The sequence below is a fragment of the Notechis scutatus genome, chromosome 3, assembly GCF_049901735.1.
Source record: "Notechis scutatus isolate UNSWTSFEM ecotype Mainland chromosome 3, rNotScu1.2, whole genome shotgun sequence".
Lineage (NCBI taxonomy): Eukaryota > Metazoa > Chordata > Lepidosauria > Squamata > Elapidae > Notechis > Notechis scutatus.
The window spans coordinates 161874672-161900145 of NC_142011.1; the positions used below are offsets into that span (position 1 = coordinate 161874672).

Below are 25474 nucleotides of genomic sequence, written 5' to 3' on the forward strand. Positions count from 1 at the left end.
CATATGAGGGTGCAATTCAAGGTGCTTAGTCTTCCTCATACATAATTTCATGGCATAGGATTAGATTATTTATGGCATTGCTCTCTGATTGTTTCTGTCCACCCCTTTAGATCCAGCAGGAGAAGCCTGCTATGGGCTCTATCAGTTAAAGAATGTCATCTTGTGGGACCCAGGAAATGACCCTTTTTTGTGACTGTGCTTGTCCCTCCACAAGATTATATCAGTCTCAACCTGCCACCTTTTCAGAAGTCTCTTAAGACATGGATGCGTCCCAGGTATGAGAGTTGGAGTGTGCTGGAACCCATGATAGGATTATTATTTGTTTATACTGGTTTAGTTCCCTGTTTATGTTTTTGTGTAATGTTTTTAATATTATTCTTAAATGATATAAGCCATCCAGACTTGCTATTGTGAGATCGGTAGCTATAAATCAAATCAATCAATCAAACCTGGTGTATGCTAAGTGTATTGTCCTTGTGCAACTGCTTTTTGTCTTATACATAAAATTGGCCACACATTTTCAGAAACCGCAATAAACCTTTACCTAATCTTTTTATCAACTAACACCCTCGATTTAGATAAAACTAATAAATATATATTTAACTGACTTCTACGAATAACTCCCTCCGTCCAGAAATAGGCCGACCGGCTGGACAGAAAAGGCAACCTGTTAAAGCAGAGATTCTTAACTTTGGCAACTTGAAGATGCCTGGACTCCAAGTCCCAGAATTCCCTAGCCGGCACGCTAGCGCTAAAACACCGAGCGCTTCCGCTACAGAAGACCCCCCAGCGTACGGCGGGGACAATGTCGGCCACAAGGGGCGCTCGCGCGCCTAATAGAATCCTCTTCCAGCGCCGTGGGATGACGTCAATGGAATGCGTCAGCGGTGGAGTCTGTCAGGAGCAAGTATGTCGCCGCCGACGCTTTTCAGCTTGCCGGAGGCGCGGTTGCGTTTCATGGTAAGTGGGAGACTGAAGTCGGTGGAGTGAGAGACCTCCCGACTGGATTTCAGATGGAGCGCGAGTAAGGATGGGGCCCAGGCCCGTTTCTCGCGTCCTTTGCGTGTTTCTCTGTCGAGTTCAGACTGGCGTCGGTTGCATTTCTCATCCTCTTTCAGCGTTTAGAATGGAGATCTTTTCTCTCTCTTTGGCGGACCGTCTCTGCACTCTTTTAGGTGCTTGGTGCTGCCGTTTTTATCATCCTCGATGACCAGTCGTGCACCCTGGAGTTTATGAACTGAACTAGTGCCATTCGGTCAGACTTCTATTAATGAGCAACGTTGCAAAGTTATTGTTGATTTTCCCCCCCCTTAGTAACCCATTACGTGGCGGTATTGTCTTGGTATAGCATGGAAATTATTGGTGCTATTTTGGGGGTCATAATAAGATTTTGATGCTTTTGTGAGTGGGCTACTGTCAAACTCAAGATGTGTATAATTACTGTGTTTACATCTTTAGGCACTGATGTGTTACCTAGTTAGGGCAATGAAACGTCTGCATGAAAACAAGCGTGCTGAGAGACACCAGAGACCCATGTCTTTATAATTTATATTATATGTAAATTACGTCAGTGTAGCACATTTATATTTGATCAGTTTAGATGTTTTGCAGAAGTTGAGCTGTAGGTTGACACCTATCTGTAATTACCTTACTTCAGAAAATTAAAATGGTGAATAGGGATCCCCAGAGATTGATTGCCAATTTGAGAAGGGGTGCATTTTATTCCTGTTTAGCCTCACTAAGCTATGCCTCCCATCACAAGGTGCTCTTCCAGTATTGGAAGTGGTGCTTAGAATAGACATGTAGGTTCAACACCAGCCCAGTATGACATCCCCAAGAAGTAATTGAGAGAATTACTCTTGGAAGTTGGGGAAGGTAAGACTAGGTAAAAACAGCTTGGTCTTGGCTACCTCACCTTGTGCAGTACTCAGTTGCAACACAGAGGCCATAAAAAGAGAGCCCCGCCGTGGGCAAAAGTTCTGATAAATGTTCAGCTTTTGATATACAAGCCATTATTGTATGCACACTGGACTGATAACAAATTGCATTGCTGTTCTGCTTAGACATGCTGAGAACGTTCACTTATTATTTTACAGCATCACAGAGGTTCTAAAACTCTGGTGTTTTGAAAATAATAAAATAATAAATGAAGGCTCCTGACTTGTCCATGCACAGCAGGAGTGCAGTCCAACATCATTTTTGTTGGCTATAATTCAGTTTATGTCCTAAACCAGCGGTCGCCAACCGGTGGGCCGCGTCAAAATTTTGGTGGGCCACAGAGAAATCTCACCCCAAGAGCACCCCCCCAAAGCAATTAATCCAGGCTGCACAGAAACACAAGGCTGCTCAGCCCACATGGCCCGCGGGAACCTGCCCTGCCCACTCACTCCTTATCCAGCAAACTTGTCTGCTAAGTTGCTATTTTTCCTTTTTCTGACCATCATCTGTTCTGCTGTGCCAGGAGATTTAGATTATCTAGGAAGCAGGAAATGGTTGGATTTCTTGCTTTCTAGCTAAGCACAGCCCAACCTCCCTTAGGACTGAAGGTTTGCTTGCGAGCAAATTCAGTGCAGACTCACGGCAAGCAAATTTGAGAGACTGAGCTAGCTGATGGCAGATAGATAGATCACTGAATGATTCTGTGAGCAACTCAGTCTGCCTGCTTTGCCTGATTTTGGATAAAAGTTGCTTTTTTATATAAAAAAAATCAATATTTACATACATGGTATGTTGTGAGTTAATTTTGTGAGTTTGCTTGCAAGCAAATTTTATGGGACAGACTGAGCTAGCCAATGGTAGATAGATAGATTTCTGAATGAATCTGTGATTCTGTGAGTAACTCAATCTGCCTGCCTGCTTTGCCTGATTTTGGGTAAAAGTTGCTCTTTTTTATAAAAAAATCAATATATAAATATTTATAATATTTACATACAAGCCATGCCCAGCCAGTCACATGACCACCAAGCCACACCCAAAAATTAGGCCACGCCCACAGAACCAGTTAGTGGTCCCTGGGATCTAAAATTATGAGTTTGGTGGTCCCTGAGGTCCAAAAGGTTGGCGACCCCTGTCCTAAATGGTTTGAGGATTATCTACAGAACCAAACAGAAAATAGTATCTAGCGTGTGTTTAGACATATGCTGAATAATAGAAAAATGAAGCACTTTCCATAATTTGAGGTGTGCAATCTTTATGTCATCTTAAATTACATTTTAAAATATAAGTTTGATGTAGATTTTCTAAAACACACATTGTTTTAATATCTGATAAGCAAATAAGTTATTTCTCATTTTTCTCTTAGAACTCTACTCGAGATGCACTCAAAAACAAAACCATTAAGCCTTTATTGAATGCATTCAGCCAGATACCTGGAAGGTAAATTTCAATTTGATTTGCTATCATAACAAAAAAAATGTAGTATTTTATTGAAATTGAAAGTTTTAGCAAAGCAATCTAATATTTTTATATATTTCTAGTGAAAATGAAAAAAAGTTAACACTGGATCAAGCTTTCCGAGTTGCTCTGGAAGAAGAAATTGTGAGTAGTTTTTGATTAACTGTGTATGTGAAAGTTAATTGAATATCTTGAGTGATGTCATTCTAAACTGTATATAATTTTTCAGTTTCTGGAAGTAAACTTTCAGAAGTGTGACTGTGGTCTGATCTCAAAACAAGGTTGAATGGCCAGAACACTTCAAATTATGCCTAGTTCAAGAGGTTACTTCTGCCGCTTTTGAATCAACTTTGAAACAGCATGACCATGAGGAAGTTGAGCAGTGTGCAGAGGAGGAACAATGCATTTTGTTTCTGAATCAATAAGTTTCATGCGTTTATATTAGTAAGGCTTAAATTCTATTAGACTATATTGTGTCAAACCAATAAAGCAGCTTAACATTGCTTCAGTTGTGACTTTTCCATTTCTTTAGTCAAGGTGAGAACATCTCTAAATGATACCTTTATATATAGAGGTGTCCTGGCTTCAGAATATTTAGTTTCACAGATTATGTCATGCTGCTGTCAGAATCTGACTCGGAGGGGGAAGCTGAACAGCTGACAGGGAGTGGAAGTGTGGCTCTGTTGGCTGTGGAAGAAACTGGGGAAGGGCAAAGTCCAGCTGGGGAGCAGGGGAGAGGTAGAGCAAGGGAGAGGGAATTCAGAGGAAGATCCAGGCCCACCCCCTCTTCATCCTAGGGCACGCAGGGAGGAACAGAGAAGGGAGCAACATGAGTTGCTTGGCTTACGGGGGAGGAAAGGGCCCTGATTCCCTTCATTAGCTGCAGCTGGGAACACAGTGTATAAACAAGGAAGCTGAGCACTGCAAGGTATTGGGAGCACACATGAATTTATCTTGTATCGTCGTGGCTTATCTGTGTTCCTGGCGTCTTCCTAAATCTGAAATTCCTTCTGCCCTGTCAAGCTAATTACTTCAGCTTGGTTTGTTTGGATTTTTAGTTACAGTTTGTATGTACCTTGTTTTGGGCTGAATTTTCCACAGTTAAAGGCTGTTCCTGGGAGAGTTTTTCTCCAGACGAAGGTAACCCGGACATTGGGGGAAAAGTTAGAGATACTAAAGGGACTCTTATTGCTTATTTGACTGTGTTGCCTTTGTGTCATGACCCAGGTCATCACAGATTATATGGCCCAAAGAAACACTGTTCATACATGTTATTTACCTTGCATGAAATTAGCATTGGAATCAAGGATGCTGCACAAGTAGATCTTTCATAGTGATTGCCTCAGCAACAATTTGAAGTTATGATTGTGATGAAAAAGTAAATTTGTGATCAATGCCTGCATTTATGACCTTCTCAGTATCTGTGTCTCAGTCATGTTTGCCATTACAGTCACTATGTGTCGCCTTGTGCCTGACCTATTATTTTTTTCTTTTCTCCCCTCATAGAGTAGAGAGAATGCCTAAACAAGCAATCTCTTCTTTTCCCTAACACTTCCCTAAGGGACAGTTAACAAACTCAGTTCTGTGACTGATTAGCTGGCTGGCAGCTGCTACTTGTAATTGATAAAACCTTAATCAATTTCACACTTTCCTCTTTTTTTGCCTCCTAAATGCCAATGTGCTAGGTAAACAGCTAACACATAACATTCCTTTCAATGTGTATTTTCTATTATATGTCTGGTTACTCTCTTATAATCCTTCCTCTCCAATGAATGTAAATGCAAAATACAAACATTGTTTCCCATCTTACAATTGTCTCAGATCTGGAGTGAGCATCTCAAAGGAGGAGTGGAGTGAGGGAAAGGGGCAGTAAGAATTTACCCAGCTTCCTCTTGAATGGAGTTCTGGAAACTTACTCCACCATTTGAGGTTACCGTATTTGCCGGCGTATAAGACGACTGGGCGTATAAGGCGACCCCCAACATTTCCACTCAAAATATAGAGTTTGTTATATACTCGCCGTATAAGACTACCCCTCTTCCACACACCTTCCACTTTTGCACTTTTTTTTTTTTGACGCACTTTTCTGCTTTGGACAATTTTGAAATGAGCTAATCCAATTTTGAACCAAGAATATGCAAATAGCTATGGAGTTTAGAAATTAGTTTTAAAATATTTTTCATTGCTTACCATTAAGCGTAAAATATGTTGTAAATAAAATGAGAACACAGGAAACGTTCTCTTCTCAATACAGCTGATCTCTCTCTCTCTCTCACACACACACCAAAAAACCCGGACACTGAAAAGGCTGCCAAGGAACAGTATATTCAATGCCTTCTCTTTAATCAAGAAACAAGGAATTCCTTAGAATCTTTTTTTTTCCCCAAGTGGCCCTCTTTAAAAAAAAAATGGAGGTAACACTTTCATTCAAAAAGTCTTCCAGTATCTGGAGTCCCTCAGACATATTGAAGTGAGGCAGGAGAGTAAGTGAAATTTGAAATGACCCAACTACCGTTTTCTTCCCCTCCCGCCCGAAGGCCATTATCTCCACGTCAAAACGAACGAGGGGAGGCAAAGAAGCCAAACACGCTAAAAAGGATCTCTTTATTTTCCTACACAAGGTCACACCTACTTTTCCGCATTCAAAGGACAACCTCTCCTCACCACCACCACACACACACACACACACACACACCAATACCCGCAAACAATGTTCTGGGCATTAATCACCATTGCTACATTAACCTGGTAATTTATACCCTGCCTCCCCAGTGTTGCTTTGACGGCAGGATTTCACACAGCGGGCGCTCGCTCGCTCTCTTCTCCGCTCTCCCACCGTTCGCACATGTTGGAAGCACCGTAAACCTGATAACCCACCTGGGGCTCCCCATCCTTAACCTACAGCCGCCCGCATGCAAAACCTGCGTGCAAAAAGAAAAAAGAAAAGAAAAGTCGCCGCACGTGAGGATCTTGAATCCTCTCCCCCACACCGCTAAGGAAGGAAGAGGGGAAAGGTTGCGCAGCGCGTGGCGGTGACACCCGCCACACACACACACACACACACACACACCGCTCCCCCAGCCTCCTCCCGGCTGCAACTCAAGCTCGAAGTGGGAGTCGAGTCCTCCCGGCGTATAAGACGACCCCCACTTGGAGGCATGTTTTCAGGGCAAAAAGTCGTCTTATACGCGGCAAATCTGTACATGTCATGTAAAGCAAAGGAAAGTTGAGGTAAAATCATAAACATAGTTGCAATCATATGATTTTTCACTTAGCAACTGAGTTTCTGGCCCCAATTGTTGCTAAACATGGACTATCAGTATGTGATGAGCAAGATAAGTATTTAAACGGTTTAGTTCTTATCATTAATACCATTAGTATTATCATTATTATCATTAAGAGTGAAATATTATATGAGATGTTATCAAAATCTAGTCTATACCTCAACATGAGCCTGAGATTTCTCACTATCTTCAGTATTGGAAATAAAACACTTTTTTTCTAATATATGTTTTTCCAAGAATTTGTGAGGACCACAGGGGAAATAGATAACTTTCCAATGCAGTCCATTAAGATAATGCACTGTAGTCTGTTCCAAGTATTATATGATTCCACTCTTGATGGCTATTTTTTTTTTTTAGATAAATAAAACTTCTTGTGAAAATGTCCTGGCTATCATTTCGCTTGTTATTAATGGGGTAATAGAAGGTGAGTCTGTTTTCCTTTGTAAGTGCTTTGAAATAAAATGTCATGACTAGACTCTGTATTAATTAAAAAAAAAACTTGTTCATATTATTTATATTACTTAACACATAGCTTATATAAATATTGCATTATCCCACCAAGGTTGACTCAGCCTTCCATCCTTCCGAAGTGGTAAAATGAGGATCCAAATTGTTGGGGGCAATATGTTGACTCTATAAACTGCTTTGAGGGGGCTGTAAAGCACTTTAAAGCGGTATATAAGTCTAAGTGCTATTGCTATTATGCAAAATATCTTTACTAATTCAGTTTCTTTACTAATTCAGTCCACTTGGAAGTAGTACTACCATCTTTTGTCCAATGCCAATCTGCAAAATCAAAATGTACTTGTAAATTACAAGGAGAATACACATACACACACACACACACACACACACACACACACACTCCCTTCTAAACCTACTGGAGCAGGTGATTGGACTAGAATAGATATCTCATTATCTTTCTCCTCCCTCCCTCCTTTTTTATTTCTTTTTCTTTTTGTCCCTTTTTCTTTCTTTCCCTTTTCTCTTTCTTTTCTTCCTTCTCTCTTTCTCTCTCTCTTTCTTTTCTCTCTCTCTCTTTCCTTAGGCTCACCCCATTGACTTGGTGCACCGCTCTGCTCGGACTTGCTTGGGCAGGTCCATCCGGTGCAACGGGCTCAATGGGGTGGACCTGTGGGACCGGCACCTAGAACGCGGCAGTGGCGGCACATTTGAAAAGTAGAGCAAATCCACAGGTCGGTAATTTTTGCTACAAAGAATCGCAAAGGCTTCTGGGCTGTGCACAAGAAGGGACACACACGTCAATGCAATTCAGCAACATAAAATAAAGAAATACAAATAAAACAAATCAACAAGAATCAGCAAAGCATTTCTGATTAGATTCTATTCACTACTAGAATCTAATCAGAGATGCTTTGCCGATTCTAGTCCAATGACCCTGCTCCAGAAGGGTTAGAAGGGAGTGTGTGTGTATATGTGTGCATGGCTGTCAAAACTCCAGAAAGAGGTCAAGTAGCTCTGGGGAGGCCAGTCATAAATTAGAACACTTGCTAAACAACCGGCCATTAAGTGAGGACCACTTGTATTTGGTTTGCCAGTCACCTGGCCATGCCCACCCAGTCACATGACCACCAAACCACACCTATCCAGTCATTTTACCACCAAGAAATGCCAAGCCAGCAAGCCACGCCAGCCAGTCACATGACCAGCAAGCCACACCCACCCAGTCACATGACCAGCAAGCCACACCCTCAAATTAGGCCATGCCCACAGAAATTTGAATCCCACCCCTGAGTGGGGGGCACCGGGGATGAATTTGTAGCACCAAGGGGGCAGTGGACTGAAAAAGTTTGGGAACCACTGGCCTAGATTGTTAGGAAGCATAGTTTAGTCCCATATTTCCAATCACAGTGAATGGTAACAAATGTGCAAGTTGAGGTAGCCACTGCTAGCATAGTGGAATATTTAGCAATAGCAATAGCACTTAGACTTATATACCACTTTATAGTGTTTTACAGCCCTCTCTAAGCAGTTTACAGAGTCAGCATATTGCCCCCAACAATCTGGGTCCTCATTTTACCCACCTCGGAAGAATAGAAGGCTGAGTCAACCTTGAGCCTGGTGGGATTTGAACTGCCAAATTGCAGGCAGCCAATGGTCAGCAGAAGTGGCCTGCAGTAGAGTACTCTAATCACTGCGCCACCGAGGATGTTTATATTTTTTATTTAAAATCTATATATTTCTACATTGGCATTTAATATTCCAGAGTATAAATTAACACCTGAGTTTGAATGAATTTGTTGAACCTAGGATTACAGGTTAATTGCTTCCATTAAATAAACTTATAGTCTAATGAACACTGCTCGGATTGCAACTACAGTTAGTAGCATTAGCCATGCACTTTAGGCTATTTTAACATTTTTTAAAGTATTTTCTCTAATTCTGCAGATTTTAAGCAGAATTAAATTAAGTTTTTAATTTGTCTTAAAGTAGAAAGCTAAAGTGTATGACTAAAACTATTGACCTGCAGCTACAATCAAAGCAGTGTTCATTAGTTTTACTACAGCTTTACTTAGCTGTAAGAATGACTTTTAAGGATGACTTACAACCACAGTTGTGAATGGAATTTCAATCATTAAGCAGTGTGGTGATAAAGTAAGATACCACAGGAACACACCATTTAGTGACCACAATACTGGCATTCCTAGCTGTCATCATTAACCAAGAATCATGGGTTGTTAAACAAAGGGAGTCTCAAATAAGGCCTATAGGGTGTTACAGGGGAGTAGGGGAGGCCCTGGAAGGCCTGGCACATGCTGCATGCAAATTGTGCTATAGGGTTCTGTAATATGCGAAGCCACAACTGCACCACCCACCCAGCAGCACTTAACAACTGAAGTAAGTCACCTGCCTATTTCCCAGTTACCCAATCTATGCCGTTTGGGCAGTCCTGCCCTCATCAATGGCAGCGCTGGGTCTGGGTCTGAAGTAAGAGGCCTGAGGCCTTAAGCAATCTGAAAACTTTGTGCAATGATGCTAGCCTGACACCATTTGAGACCTGAAGACTGCTGCATGGGGGAGTGAGCTACCGTCATTCATTCCAGCTCCTGCTGACCTAATAGTTCAAAAGCGTGCAGCTGCAAGTAGATAAATAGATACCATTTTGATGGGTACCGGGGTGGGATGCCACCAGTTCAGCCGGTTCTATAGAACCGGTAGCTGTGAAGAGCAGCTGACATATTGTTAATAGTGCCTGTCTTAGATGGTGTCTCTGGAAATACTTATGTGCTGTGCCTTTTCCGTACCACAGAAAAGCATATGAGCAATTTTGATCACATGGCCACAGGGATTCTTTGGTAGCCATAATTTTGAGAATGGGTCATAAAGTCCATTTTTTCAAACTCTGTAATTTTGAATGAGTGGTGAATGAATAATTGTAAATCAAGGACTACTTGTACAATATTTTTAAAGGCAGTTTATAATAAACAATGAAAATCAAAGTCTGTATTATTATTGGTAACTAGCAAGAATCTTGAAAAAATGCCCGTTCTTACTTTTTATAAAAAGAAATCATTTTAGCAGACACATAAACAGATTCTCTTCCATTAAGGTATTTGTACTGCATCAACTCCTTTTGTGCTCTTGGGAGATGTTTTGGATTGCCTTCCTTTGGATCAGTGTGATAAAATTTTCACCTTTGTGGAAAAAAACGTTACCACATGGAAATCGGTAAGTATCATGGAATTGGTTAAGTTTTAAAAGTTCATTTTTGTAATAGGTAAATAATTTGGTTAGCATGCAAGAATTATGTAAAACAAACAGATATGCTGTTTGGAATAATACAAATTGATCACTGTATTAAATGATTAAGTATGTAATTGTGTCATTTATCAATTGTAGGAAAGAAGTGCAAATACTTAAGAACCAAGCATTTTTGAGGACTGGGTGGGATTCTGAGAAAAAAATAGATAAAAGTTGTGAACTTTGATAAGCTTTATTAAGTCCACTGGCCTAAAATTACTTGTGACTGCACTGGCTGCACAGCTTCAACAGCATTCTTAATCCAACATTTTTTGGATGTTTAACCCATGGTTGTTTAGAGTGACTTTGATTAGTATTGTATATTTTACTAGCAAATAACTTAGATAAATTCTTAGATAGTGGTATGTGGACTATGATGGTCTCTCAAAACTGTGGTTAAAAATATAACAATATTTTTTTGGTTCATGAATTAAAACATGTAACTCACTGTGGTACTTTATCAGCCTTTTTAGCTTAGTATAATGTATTCAATTTAGTATTTAAAATCACAAAGGATTTTTCAAAGCTATCAAAGGACTACCTTCCCCAAAATAAAATTTCTGGGTGTGTGAATTAGATATAAGTCTTACAAAACGCTCTTGTCTTCAGCTTAGTTATTCCTATTTGCAAAATGTAAATACCTTATTCAGGATGAAGAATATCCCTTACAAGAAAATAATTTGCCTTTGCATTTCTGGGGAGGATGAATCAACAGAACATGTCCTTTTAAATTCTGTTTTCTGAAGCTTGAAATATATATGTTTTATAGCATGCATGAGAGACTATTCATAATCCTACTCTGATTATCTTTCTAATGTAATTAAGTACATCCTGTTTTTTAAATATCAACTAATGATATCATGTTGAATTATATGTTATTTTTAGAACACATTTTACTCTGCGGGAAAGAATTATTTACTGAGAATGTGCAACGGTGAGTAGCCTTTTTCCTAGCATTGCCAATGAAAATACAGCCTTCGGTGTAATTTTCAATGCTGCTTGTTAAAACTGTACTCATGTCCTACTATTGTTGATCAAGATCTAAGAATATAATTTTGTAATGAAACATTACAGGTAGTCCTCAACTTATAAGAGTTCGTTTAGTGACCATTCAAAATTACAGTGTAACTGAAAAAGTGATTTATGACCATTTTTCACACTTACAACCATTGCAGTATCTCCATGGTCATGTGATCAAAATTCAGATGCTTGGCAACTGACTCATATTTATGACGGTTGCAGTATTCCCAGAGTTATGTGATCCGCTTTTGCAACCTTCTGACAAGCAAAGTCAATGAGGAAGCCAGACTCACTTAATGACTGTGTTATTAACTTAACAACTGCAGTGATTCACTTAACAAATGTGGCAAGAAAGATCATAAAATGGGACAAAACCCACTTAACAAATTTATCACTTAGCAACATAAATTTTGGGCTCAATTGTCGTAAGTTGAGGACTGTCTGTATTAGTTTATTTAGCACTTTTTGCTTGACATATCTGCATTTTTATTTGAACAATATATTTATCTGAAAAGGATATAGAACTGTGTATATATGCAACTTAGTAACACTATGATCTTTAGAATATTTTCTCAAAAGTTGCTCCAGATAGTTCAATTCTTCCCATATGGAAAATAAATAAAAGACAGGAGATTAAAGAGAATGCATGGTTGTATTTGTGGAAAGTGTTTACTGCTGTCTTTTGATACCAGAGTCTATTCCTGTAACATTTTTAAAACGTTGGAAACTTAAATACATTTTTCTTTGATATTAAGATCTTTTAAGAAGACTGTCAAAATCACAAAATACAGTGTTTTGTGGAAGAATTCAGCTCTTCTTGGCCAGGTTATTTCCTCTTTCAGAAAAGTCAGGTAAGTTTCTTTTTTAAGCATGAACAGCAAGCAATACAATGAACAAATTAATCCATCACATATATTTTAAACCCAATTTGGTCCTAATTTTACAATATCATTTTATGTCTTTAATTTGCCATATTGAGGATGTTTTTCTCCAAATTTTCTTAAGTACCATTGTCTGCATTTTTTAAAATTGAAATATTGTATAATTATTTATAAAGTGCACAGAAAGCTATGATATTTGCAAATATCACTTCAGATTATTTTGCCTGATCAGATTTTCCCCCCTACAGGGCTTAACTTGCAAAGTCAATTTAATTTGGAAAATATCACAGTTTTTAATACCAGTGAGCAAGACAGCACTCTTGGACAGAAGGTTATGTTTTATTATTATTATTTTTTGTTATCCGCACAATATGGAAAACTTGGAAAATGTAGATATGTAAATGTAGAAATGTAGATAAGCAGGCTGTAATTATCTCAAGAGAAGGAGCATGAAGTGATTTTAGACATAAAGTATCTATTATTTAATTTATATTGCACCAAAATCATGAATTATGTCAGTTGTTTAAGGAACAAATTTTGGTGGAGATGCAGAAGTGAAAAAAGAACATCCCAATTTATGAAATCAATTTCAGTGTTCGTTTTAAAAATACTCATGGTCTGTTCTGTTTGAGCGACCACTGAAGTCTTTCAGCAGATTACTGATTATTCTTCTTTTGAATGAGTAGAACAATTTTCTACTCATGTAGATGGAATGGAAATTAATATTAAATTAATTATGTGACTTTAGCATGCAGAGGAGAGAGAAGAAGGAATGGAAGTAGAAGAAGGTGAAATGGGAGATGATGAAGCTCCTACAAGTTGGTAAGGAGAGATAAATTTAAATTCTCAGTTATGAAATAAAAGAAAATGTATGAAATCTATTGGAATTATATCTGTTAAAAAGATTGCCTTTAACTTTTACTGTACATTACCATTTTTATGAGGGTCTAGTTTAAAATCTTATTAAATAGGGAAAATTATTGGGTCATGGCTATGTTTATTGAGATCCAAAGATGTTTATCCATTGCACAAGTTCTCATTTCTTTGTTTATGTAATATCAGTAGGACAACAAATGTATGTATATATGTATTTCAATAATAAATGTACCAAATTTATTTTCAATAATAGCTAGATATATTTATGAATGACTATATTGTAAATATTGGTTTGTCAGTTCCATTCCAATAGATTATAATCTGTACAGAAAATTTTGGTCACTTCAAGATTACTTCAGAAATCCTGTGCAGTGCTATGAAAAGGTCTCATGGAAAACATTTCTTAAGGTATTGTGCTTATTATATTTCATTTCCATTTGTGGGTATATAAATGCATATTACTTCTGGAATTCCAAGCAAAATAATTATTGTTATTTTAACCCACTTTTTTATAACTCAAAAGGTTGAACATACCCAGTACTCCTCCCCCTATTTTCCCCACAACAACCATTTGATGTGAGTTGGGCTATTAGAAAGGAATTGACCCAGAATCTTTGACCCAGCACTTTCATGCCTTAATACAATGCCTATGAATAAACATTTTAGAATGCTTTGAAGGAACATTAATTAAGAGTTGTAGACAACACAGTGCAAATTACAATTTATTTGAGGGGATTTTATCTGTAATGACTATCCTTCTTTTCTAGCCATCTTTTACTGGAAATCATTTGTTAATGTACATGTATATAAAATGCATTCTTCGACAGTAGGTAATGGAAATAAAAAGAGAGTAGACCAGCATCGTTTGCATCTCATCAAATCTCACTTCTGTTCTGAGGCTGTAATTTGATTGTTGCATTTTATGTGATCTATTTTAAAAGTACTCAGAAGAAGTATTAACTGTCTTTGAGAGCTACAAGTTGGATGACACTCAGGCATCAAGAAAAAAATTAGAAGAGCTGAAAACTGGAGGAGAGCATGTTTATTTTGCAAAATTTCTTACAAGTGAAAAGGTATATTTTTCCTGTCCCTAAAAGTAGATTTTATTGCAAGAGGAATTTTGTCTTCATCCTTACCACTGTATTAATACTTCAGTTGGCAAGGAAATAATGATGGGTTATTATCTGATTGTCTTGTCGCTGAACTCCCTGCACCTATCAGGGTTTGTTATTTCTCTTGGCTAGTAGTCTCTCTGGGTTTCTCAGAAATGCTGAAGGAAAAGAGCAGACATTTGGAATTCTGGGCTTTTCTACTTGGGCGAAAGAGAAATTACTGATGTTGTAGAACCCAAAGGTGCTTTTTTCAAGAGGCAACTGGACTTTCTGGTTTTTCTTTGAAGAAGTTTTGCTTCTCATCCAGCCAGCTTCTTCAGCTCTGTCTGGATGGTGGGAAATGGAAGGATTTCTTCAATTTTCCTTCCAATTCCCACCATCCAGTCAGAGCTGAAGAAGCTTCTTGGATGAGAAGCGAAACGTCTTCAAAAGAAAAACCAGAAAGTCCAGTTTCTTCTTGAAAAAAGGACCTTTGGGATAACCATGACCTGGATGACTGAGAATCTCCATAGACATTTGGTGTTGTAGAACTTATTATTTCTAAACTAGCAATGAAGAAATAAAAATGCTGAAGGAAAGTACAGGTAATCTTCATTTAACAGTCATGGGGCAGGAATTTCTGTTGCTTAACAATGTGATCGTCAAGCACAATGTCATGTGACTGTGCCGCTTAGAAACAACAGTCCAGTACTTAATATTTGCCATCATTAAGCTAACCCCAAAACATTTTAAGTGCAACATTGCGGGGTCGTCATTAGCAACCTACAGGTTTCCCATTGACTTTGCTTGTGGGAAGCTGGCAGGAAAGCTGGCAGCTGAAAAAATGGCAATCAGGAGACTGTGGGATGTTGCAATTGCAAGCTGGTCGCTGAGTACGTGGTTCGCAATCACATGAATGAAGGGATGCTGCAACAGCCACAGATATGAGGAGTGATCATAAGTACCATTGTAGGTGTGAACTGTTGGTGAAGAAGTGATTGATAAGAAAGGAACCCCTGTATTTTGATTAGATTTAATACTGCAAAGCGGTAGCCATCAGGGAAGGAAGTTGTCATTTGGGTAAAGCATAAAAAAAAAGATTTTTATTCAAAAAGTACTTGATCTATTAACTACAAAATCCACTTCTGACTAGATTAGTACGTGACTGGGATTAAGATTTTTGATAAATGTGATGGCCAGGTGTGTCTCTAGAGTTATGCTTGCTCCACCCAACTATTCAGCAATGTGTACTTAGCTAAGGCTATTTCATTTCCCAGAAATAACATTGTAACTTTTTTTTTTTTACAAATAAGATTAACAAAGTGAGCTGAACATAAATACAAATCTGGTCTTTCAGAATCAGTTAAAGAGACTTTCACATTTGATTATTTTTTTAGAATCAAGATGGGAAAGACTTAGAAAAATCTAAGTCTCATACTTAAATTCAATATTTTATGTATATACCTAGTATTGATTCCAAAAACCATACACTGCAGCAAACATCTTGTGTGGTTTCAACCATTTTAATTGTACATGCCCCATTAATTTCATTTTACTTACTTTTGTATTTTAAAAACAGAAAACTACAGAATATGTGTTTATTTGTCTCTCTGTCTTTAATAGTTAATGGATTTACAGTTGAGTGACAGCAATTTTCGTCGTCATATCCTATTGCAGTATTTAATATTATTTCAGTATTTAAAGGGACAGGTGAAGTTTAAAAGGTAAGCTAGGAAAGTCTTTTAAATACTTTTTTTTTACTTCTTTAATATATGTGATCCAATTCACTGCTATCATTGTCTGCTTGTATGAATCTGCTTCTAAATGCTGTATATTGGAAAGTATCCATGATCTGTTCAAAGTTCTAAATAGAAAGAAGTTGAAATATAATACAGAAAATGGGCTTTGATTATGCTGCTTATTGAACTGTAATTACTGTATTTTTAATTTTTTAGACTTATACTTCTTACTATGTTTTTGAAATACATATTTGCACTGCTTTTATAGAAATCCGTATACATTTGATTCCTGGGCTGTCTGCTTATTGTTCTATACTCTGAATGTGATCTCACATATTCAGGTCATTGATGTTCTTGGTGTGGACCCAAAAATAAGATGTAAATTAGTGTAGTAAATTAAAAGTGTAACTGAATGCAAATGAGAGATATCTGGTTGTAAAAATAAAATCTAACCTTCCCTTCAGTTCTCCATTTCTGCCACAGTCCCAGTTATCCTGGTATCCTGCCTTGAGCAGGGGATCGCAATAGAAGACCTACAAAGTCCCTTCCAGCCCTAGGAGTCTAGCAGATAAATTACTGCAATAAAAGTTCTGGTGTAAGGAAAAGATTGGAGTGAACAAGCCTCATACAGAATGGCATTTTAAAGTCAGGATTATTTATTTTGCTTTTAAGAACTGGGAGAATCTGAAAAAGAGCATACATCTTCAGCCTAAAATTAAATATTTGATTAAGCATTTCCATTAAAGCCAGCGAAGTTAGTATTTTCTTAGTTTTGGTTGCATCAAGCATCATATATTTTGTCTTTCAGAGAGAAACAGAAGCTAGTGGTATATAATCATTTTTTAGAGAAAAATATAAATAATTCTCAGCAAACTTAGTAAATGGCTCCCACAGATAAAACTTCAGTCCTGTATCAATAGCAGGAAGGCAGCCAATTTCATTGATTCCTCCCTCCCTCACACTTCTTAAAGCTACTTGGGGGCGGTCAAACTTGTGGTGTCACATGACTTATTCCCCCCTTTGCTAAACTGGGCATGGCCCATGGGCCATGAGTTTGACAGCCCTGACTGAGAGTGTTGGCTGGCTGTGATGCAATAGAAAAATTAGTGACATTTCTTGCTAATTCCATCGTGAGAGTATTTGTATGGAACTCTGCTCAACGGATGCATTTGCTGCTGCTTAAGAAAAATCTGGATCAAATGCACTGCGCATGTTTTGACTCATATGTGCCTTATTTTCTAGTTCAAACTTTATTCTGACTGATGAACAGTCCCTGTGGATTGAAGCTACCACAAAACAAGTTTACCAGGTGAGATTAATTAATCATCTTGTGCATCTAATTTTACAGTGGGGCTTTTAGGAATAAATTTTTCATAAATTTTATTTTGAACACATTTCATATTATATTCCAGCTTTTATTGCTGAGCACCACATTTTTAGCTGCTCTGCTGCAACTTTTGATTTTTGTGGCTTTTCTAATTACAGCTTCTATCAGAAAACCCACCTGATGGAAAGAGATTCTCCAAAATGGTAGAGGTAAATTTCAATTAAATTAGACTTTAGGTTTATTTCCGCCTCTGCTCAGTTGTGTTCAATTCTCAAGTCTGCCTAGACAAGTCCCTGCAGTTTTCTTGGCATGGTTTTTCAGAAGTGATTTGCCATTGCCTCCTTCCTAGGACTGAGAGAAAGTCTAGTCCAGTGTCACCCAGATGGTTTTGTGCTTAAAGTGGGATTAGAACTCATGGCTTCCAGTTTCTAGCCTGAAGCTGCCACACCAAACTGGCTTTCAAACTTTAGATAAGTACCATCAATTGCAATTGGGCTCCTCTAAAGTAAAGCTGGTCTCTTTGGCACCAGGTCTCCTACACAGTAACCATTTTAAATAAATTTATGCTTTTGAGATTTTTGAACTCAGTTCTCCCACTTGGCTTCTTTTTTAATTCTGAATTTTAAAAAATATATATATTTAATAATTTAAACATTTATTGTACATTCAGTGGAGCACTTCCACTGTTCAGCAAGATAGAAAAGCTACATTTTTTTTGCTAACTCTCATTTTCTGCCTTTAAAAAAAAAGAGATCTTTTTCTTACTGATACTATTTTTGCCTTTACAGCATATATTAAACACAGAAGAAAATTGGAATTCATGGAAAAATGAGGGCTGTCCAAGCTTTGTGAAAGAAAGGTTGTGTGTATAAACATTTCTTTTTAATCGGCATTGCAGGTAGTTTTTGAGTTATGATCATTCGCTCAATGATTATTCTAAGGTATGATAGTGCTGAAGAAAGGCATTTATGACTGGTGCCCCCAGTTATGGCTGTTTCAGGACCCTGCAGTTGCTTGATCACCATCTGGGTCCTTATCAATCTGTTCACACTTAACCACCAGTTCTAAGCAGCCCATGCTCTCTTGACTGCCATTTGCCAGCAGTCCCTGCTGGCTTCCCTCAAGCACAGTGTTAGGAATGTAAGTCACCTAACAGTTGGGTTGGAAAATATATAAACCAGGATAGACATTTTAATACTGTCTCTTTAAGAGAATGCTAAAAATTGTAATTGGGTGTGGTTCCTCAAATGGCCATAAGATGGAGCCAGAAACCTGGGTTGTTTAGTCCTGTTCTCTTGTTGCTGAGAGTGTTGCCATTCCTACATTTTCCCCTTATGGTAGTTCTTAACTCTAAGATCTTGTTTTATAGACAGAGTGATTCCAAGCCAGTGAGACCTTTTGTGCGAAAGAGACCAGCGCCTGAAGATTTCTTAGGGAAAGGACCTAACAAAAAAATTCTAATGGGAAAGTATGTTCACTCCTTCATTAATTTATTTCTACTTTGGTATTGGAAATTAAGTGACGCAAAGTGACATTGCCAGGCTGGAAATACTGCTTAAAATAAATTGTATCTGTCTTTGACTACTTTTAATGATAATTGAGATAGAAATGTGCAAATAAAAGATAAATAAATCTCACACAGATTTATTTTTATTTTACCTATCTTAGAATTTCTTGTTAAATTATATCTTAATTTAGAAACACGAGAGCATAGAATTAAAATTTTGTCTGTGAGTCTAAGCCAGTTATTATATGGAAAGTTTTGAATAACAGTATTGTTATTTGTTGATGATGCTAATGTTAGTGGTATAAAATCTATTCCGTCTCTCATACCTGTGCACACAAACACATACACAGCCTATGCCTTTGTTGAAGAGTAGTTGTCTTCAGGAATAATTGCTATATGAATCACAAAATATAACAAATAGTAATTTGCTTTGTGTTTTGGTTTACAGTGAAGAATTAACTCGCCTCTGGAATTTATGCCCTGATAATATGGAAGCGTGTAAATCTGAGAGTCGGTGAGTAGTTGTAGTTCTTGTAACACTGTGCTTCCTAAACTAATATTCTAGGGACATTAATGCTATAGATCTCTGGGATTGGCAGATGATTTTACTAATCATGTTATAGCGTCTCAACACTGATTTGTAAATTGGGGATCCTGCTAAAAAAATACATGCCCTTGTACCATAATTGAAGGAAACGGGAAATCCTTCAACATCACTTACGTTCTTTTTGTTTATTTTTTTATTTTGTGCTTTTCTCCCCTTATTTATTGGGTGTGGCACTTGATTAGTATTTGGATAATTATCAGGATAGAATAATTACAATTTTAACTCCCTTTTCATGGGTAAAACACTGAATATTATGTGAAGGGTATTCTCTCTTAATCTTTTGGATTCTGTCAAGACCTAGTCATATGTTATTGATTCGATTTTTTTAAACAAATTGATAAATTAATTCCTATCTATATTTTTCATGGTGGCTAGGTTATTTATATATCAACAAAGGTTGCTGCTTGGGGAAAATTATGTAAATTAATGTAGACATAGCATATTTATTTATATCTTGGTTTTATTGTACTTAATAAATAACTCAAGGTGGTAAACATAATTAATATTCCTTCCTGCTCCTAAAGTGAGTTAAAGAAATCATGATTTCCTCGTTTGTAGGCTGGTACCTATGTGCAAATAGACAAATGATAATACAGTCTATCAATAAGGGGGAAGCGGGGTTTGCAACCTTTATATCAAGTTTCATGACGTGCTAGATTCAAGGTAGGGTATCTTTAACCCACAGTTCCTTATGCAAGGCATTTATACAACCTTCCTGAGTTCCTTCTGTGTAATTTGAATTGTTTCTGTTAGTGTCAGCATTTGATATCCCTGCATTTATCATTACACTTCAGCTGTCCTGTAACTTTCTGCTTTAGGAAAAGGTAGAAGAAGGCCCATGACCAGCAAGGATTAGATTCCAGTTGCAACTGGCAGGAAGTCTATGTAGAATGAGGCAGGAAGTGATCGTTCATTATTTTCTTGAATGTGTTGCCTTTCTCTGTCTAGGAAGAGGCAATGCATGAAAGAGACGTTTTCCTTCTGACCTTCTGGCAGAGAAGACAATGTTGGGCATAGCTTCTGTCCAGTAACAGGCCTACCTGGAAATTGGATTGGTTCTCCAACTTGCACTAATTTTACTCTGATGTAATTAATTCTGCCATCACTTGATAATTTAATCTGAATGAAAAAAAATATCAAATGAATGTATGTGCCTTATGATAGGCTACATAGTAATAAGAGGAATAACTTCAATAATTTATTGAATTGCTCAGGTAAAGGATTTCTCACTCTAAACATAAAGAAGTTGAAGGAGAAAAACCAACAGTTTTATTGTTATTTTAGAGTGGGGGTAATAGTTTTAATAAACATTTCTTTCTTCCAAATAAAGCACTTACTTTTCCTTTATTTTCTAGAGAATATATGCCAACATTGGAAGAGTTTTTTGAAGAAGCTATAGAACAGGCAGATCCTGAAAACATGGTTGATAAAGAATTTAAGTATGTTCCACAAATCATTTTTTCCCATAATTCTGCTTGTTCGGGCGTATATTCAAAACATACAGGTAGTCCTTGACTTACAACAGTTCATTTAGTGACCAGAGTTACAACGGCACTGAACAAACGGACTTATGAGTGTTTTTCACATTCATAATAGCATTGATCATTGTAGCATCCCCATGATCATGTGATTAAAATTCAGACACTTGACAACTGAGTCATATTTATAATGGTGTCCTAGGGTCGCACCTTTTGTGACCTTTTGGCAAGCAAAGTCAATAGGGAAGCCAGATTCAGTTAGTAACCAGGTTACCATGTTACCAACTCAACAACTGCTATGATTCATGTAGGAAAGGTCGTAAATTGGGGCAAAGTTCATTTCACAAATGTCTCACTCAACAACCGATATTTTGGGCTTAGTTGTGGTAATAAGTTGAGGACTACTTGTATTTTGATGTAATGAAATACCTTTTTTTCTGATTATCAAATTAGCAGTCTAATTCTGATTTTGTAACATAGGGTTGTGAATAATTCTAACTATGGCTGGAGAGCATTGAGACTATTAGCTAGAAGAAGTCCTCACTTTTTTCAGCCAACCAATCAACAGTTTAAAAGTTTACCGGAATACCTTGAAAACATGGTCATCAAATTAGCTAAAGAATTACCTGTAAGTAATGTTGTCTAATGCATATGATTATTTTGAAGATTCTATGCATGCAATGAATGTGTTGTTGTAATTGAAGTAATTAAAGTATAAATATATAAAAATAACTATGTCATAAATTTTCATAGCTATGAAAAATTTTTCTACTATCTTTATTTTTTGTGTAGGAGCAAAACAGTTCTGAGAAACCTTCTAGAATGAGTTGAGCCGACATAGTTCGTTTCTTTTTGATACTGAAATATTTAATTTCCTAACGTGAATTGGTGCTGTAATTCTAGCCAGTCAGAAGTAAATTCCACTGAATACAGTGGCTTAACTTCCAGATTCGGATATATTCCATTCTCATTCTGTAATTAATTATATAAACATCCATGATAGAATGAATAAATTCAGAATAGTGTAGTGTAATGATTAAGAAAGTCAACAAAGCATATTCTATTTAAGTTCTGCTATCTGTTTCAACTTAACATTGCTTAACTTTGCTATTCACCTGATACATGAAATATATATATATTTTACTAGCTATCTAGAAGAACATGGGGAAAATTTATATTAAGAGAAAGACTACATGAAGCCTTGTGCATTTTGATTTGACTTAGTACTCTGGAAAATGACATAGTTTAGGACAGGGGTCTCCAACACCTGGGCAGCAGACCGGTACTGGTCCATGGCATTAGGAATTAGGCTGTGCAAGCAGTGGGTGAGCGAGCAAAAGTTCGGCTACACATGTGTGGGATCTAGGTTGCGCATGAAACCATTCCCTCCCCATTCTGTTTGTGGAAAAATTGTCTGTGGTGTTAGAAAGATTGGGGACCACTGATTTAGGAAGTTCCTTTATCCTTTACTTTTTCTCCTCTACTTCATCCCCCCAAATCTATCCAATTCCAAATGACCAAAATTTAGTGCTGGATGCCTCTTTTCATCAACTATTCATCTGATACTTAAAGAAAGAACAAGAATATTAGGACCATGTTCTGTGATAGGTTTTTTTTTTGCCTACAGTTTCATTCATTTTCCATATAATTGTCAAGTTTTGTTTGTGAATAGAGAGCTCTGCAGAAGAGTACCAAATAACTAGTTTTATTTATATTTTTCCTTAGAAAATGATAATCTTTTAAGATTGTATATTGTACTTCACGGAAAGTTCCCCCCCACACACATATTTCTTGTCCTTTCATGAATTTGGACATTCACTTGGCCAGTATAAAGGGGAAAAGGGGGGGAAATGGGAAGTCTTTATAATGGAATTTTGAATGAGTTGTAGCAAGTTTATTTGTATTACCTGTAAGTATTTAGGAATATTTTTAAATGTATTTATTGCAGTGAGATATTATTTCTATCATCCTAGTGATTTTGCATGATAAAGATTTTTATCTGAGTTTCAGAATGCAGTTGAAATTAGCTTGAAAAGGGAGTTGTTTTTTATTCTTTATTCAGTTATTCTTTATTTGTAATGTCTTTAAGAGCCTTAGTTTCTGGGAAAACAAAAATCCTAAATGTACGGTATATAATTTCCAAATGTTTACAAAACTTTCTTTCATGTGACCAAGAGACCACCTTGCAACAATTTTTTGACCAAACACATAACAATGATACACAATTTTCTCATTATAGCCTCCTTCTGAAGAAATTAAAACAGGCGAGGATGAAGATGAGGAAGATAATGATGCTTTATTAAAAGAAAACAATGAAAGTAAGGCTGGATTCTGAAACCTGAGTTAATTAGGTTTGGTTTTCAGTATGGTCCCTTATCAGTAACATATATTTTAGAAATGACTTCTGTCTACTGTTCAATTTTATTTCTTTGTTAGTTATTTCTAAAATGAATTGTAAATTAATGCATTCAGTCCTAAGCAAGCCAAGGGCCAATTCCCTACTACCCTTTCTGTCTGTTTTTCTTTTGTTGAAATATCTGCATACATTATATATTTGGGGAAAACATATTCAGTGTTCATACAGACAACTTATTTTCAAATTACTGACAATGTGTTTGCTAAAAATTGGATATATAATTTTTTTGTACAGTCTTGAAATAGTTTAGCAGTATTAGTTAATTAATTAATTAAAGTAATACTCTGAGAAAGCTGGACAGCTCATAAATGTGATAAAAATAAACTAATTTTTAATATCTTTGTTTTCCTGCAGTAGATTCAAGAGTCAGATATTTCTTAAGCATGTTTTCAGAAAACATTTTAGATGTATTAGAATGTAAATAAAACTTTTCCATTTACATCATGCTTAGATGAACTTTTGCTATTATCTTGAACTTCCAGTGAAAAACGGTCAGTTTCCAGGAACAACTTAGTTTGCTGCCCAGTTATTAAACAGCATTGTCTAAATCTTGCTCAATTTTGTTTTAGGTCCAGATGTTCGGCGAGATAAGCTTGTAACAGGAGAACAAATAGAATTATTTGCTAACAGACTTGGTGAATATTGGAAAGTCCTGGCTCCATACTTGGAAATGAAAGACTCTGATATAAGGCAAATTGAATCAGATAGTGAAGATCTGAAGATGAGAGCTAAACAGCTGCTTGTTACCTGGCAAGATCAAGAAGGAATCCACGCTACTATGGAAAATTTGATTACTGCATTGAACAAAGCTAGGCTGAATGACCTTTCTGAAAGCTTATCCAACGACAGTGAAAACAGTAGCTAATTTGAAAATGGCTTTTTAAATTAAAACAATGGCGATTGTTCCTGAATGTAATATTTGATAGGGAAGTTTGATGACAAATAATAAATTCTTTTAATAACATAATTGTCTAAAATTCTGCAAAGAATTGGTACTGAACAAACATTCCTCTGAACTCCTTGGGATGTGGAAAAGTAGAAAATATTCATGTGTGTGCTATAAAAGATATTTTAATATAACAGGGTGTTACATGCAAGCAGGCACTTGATTTCTTTACTGAAAAGCTGGCAAAAGTAACTGCTGTTTGTTTGCTAACAAGCTTTGTATATAGGAAATCAATAAGGACTACATTACAGTTGGGGTATGATTTTCATATAGTCTGTTATAATGGAGTGGCTCCAAATGATTATATTGTTAGCAGAATTGCAACTAATACTTGGTTTTGATCATTCTGGGTCAGGCTTTTTTTAAAAAAAAAATCAGGCACAATGCTGATTTGAAATGAAAAAGCAAAATTGGTAAATTGGTGAACATTGGGATTCTGATCCTAATGTTTTGTAGTTTGAAAAAAAAAAGTGGCATATTGGAGAGGACACCAATATTCTTCCCATTAGGCAAATTGTGCTGTTTGACAGAACTCCATGAAATTCAGGAATGGTGAACCTTATCATTTACATCAAGTATTCAGATAAATCTGTTCAAAAAACATTTTGTTGAAGGAAAATATTTCTAGGTATCCTGGTTTGGCCTTGTGTTTATGTGAAATGAGCTGTAACAATAAGCAGTCAACTTTTCACCCTAATGTACGCATCTTGATGCTGAAGGAGGACCAATTACGTCCTACTCAATTCACAGAATTCTGTGGCTTCTTTTATAAACTTATTCATCAATTTGTTCCACTTCTGTAAGGATAACTTGTGTCCACTACTCTGGTTAACTACTGAAGTAGATAATGCTGCCACAAAGAAATTCAGTAAAAAGAACGCACTGTAAAAAGTCCTTTCAGTGCTTTGGTTTTAAGATACTATGTTTATCTGTTGATGGCACCTGTACTACTCTATCTTTTAGAACCGTTATTTTGATAACTGCTGCATGACATAATTGGGCCTTAAAAAATTACATGCTTGTGGTTTTGAGTCCTAGATCTTGATAGCAAGAATGCGTTATGATACTGTATGCTATCCCTCAGATGTTTGGGGCATATTAATCACTTTCATTTGCTGTTCATGAACCTGTTTTGGCTGCCTTTTCC

General features: G+C 36.9%; 1 protein-coding gene across 2 annotated transcripts; it reads left to right on the forward strand.

Annotated features, from left to right (window-relative positions):
• Positions 1-878: 878 nt before the first annotated feature.
• Positions 879-24348, forward strand: THOC1 (THO complex subunit 1). Of its 2 annotated transcripts, XM_026670310.2 has the most exons (21): positions 879-960; positions 3302-3375; positions 3477-3537; positions 7035-7101; positions 10249-10367; positions 11325-11373; positions 12215-12310; positions 12589-12671; positions 13089-13162; positions 13516-13624; positions 14158-14289; positions 15931-16031; positions 17289-17355; positions 17532-17582; positions 18162-18232; positions 18743-18841; positions 19329-19394; positions 20843-20926; positions 21446-21593; positions 23205-23283; positions 23951-24348. In XM_026670310.2, exons 1-21 carry the CDS (start codon positions 910-912, stop codon positions 24244-24246), a joined length of 1977 nt encoding a protein of 658 aa, XP_026526095.2. In that variant the 5' UTR covers positions 879-909; the 3' UTR covers positions 24247-24348. The 2 variants fall into 2 exon arrangements, with proteins under 2 accessions (XP_026526095.2, XP_026526096.2); XM_026670311.2 differs by lacking the exon at positions 14158-14289.
• Positions 24349-25474: the final 1126 nt, after the last annotated feature.

What these genes read in the sequence shown, in the direction of transcription:
- THOC1 (XM_026670310.2), top strand. Translation starts at nt 910, where the DNA reads ATGTCGCCGCCGACGCTTTTCAGCTTGCCGGAGGCGCGGTTGCGTTTC. An exon ending in TTTACTGAGAATGTGCAACG is followed by an intron (nt 11,374 to 12,214) that starts GTGAGTAGCCTT and finishes TTTGATATTAAG; the next exon opens with ATCTTTTAAGAAGACTGTCA. An exon ending in ATTAAAAGAAAACAATGAAA is followed by an intron (nt 23,284 to 23,950) that starts GTAAGGCTGGAT and finishes ATTTTGTTTTAG; the next exon opens with GTCCAGATGTTCGGCGAGAT.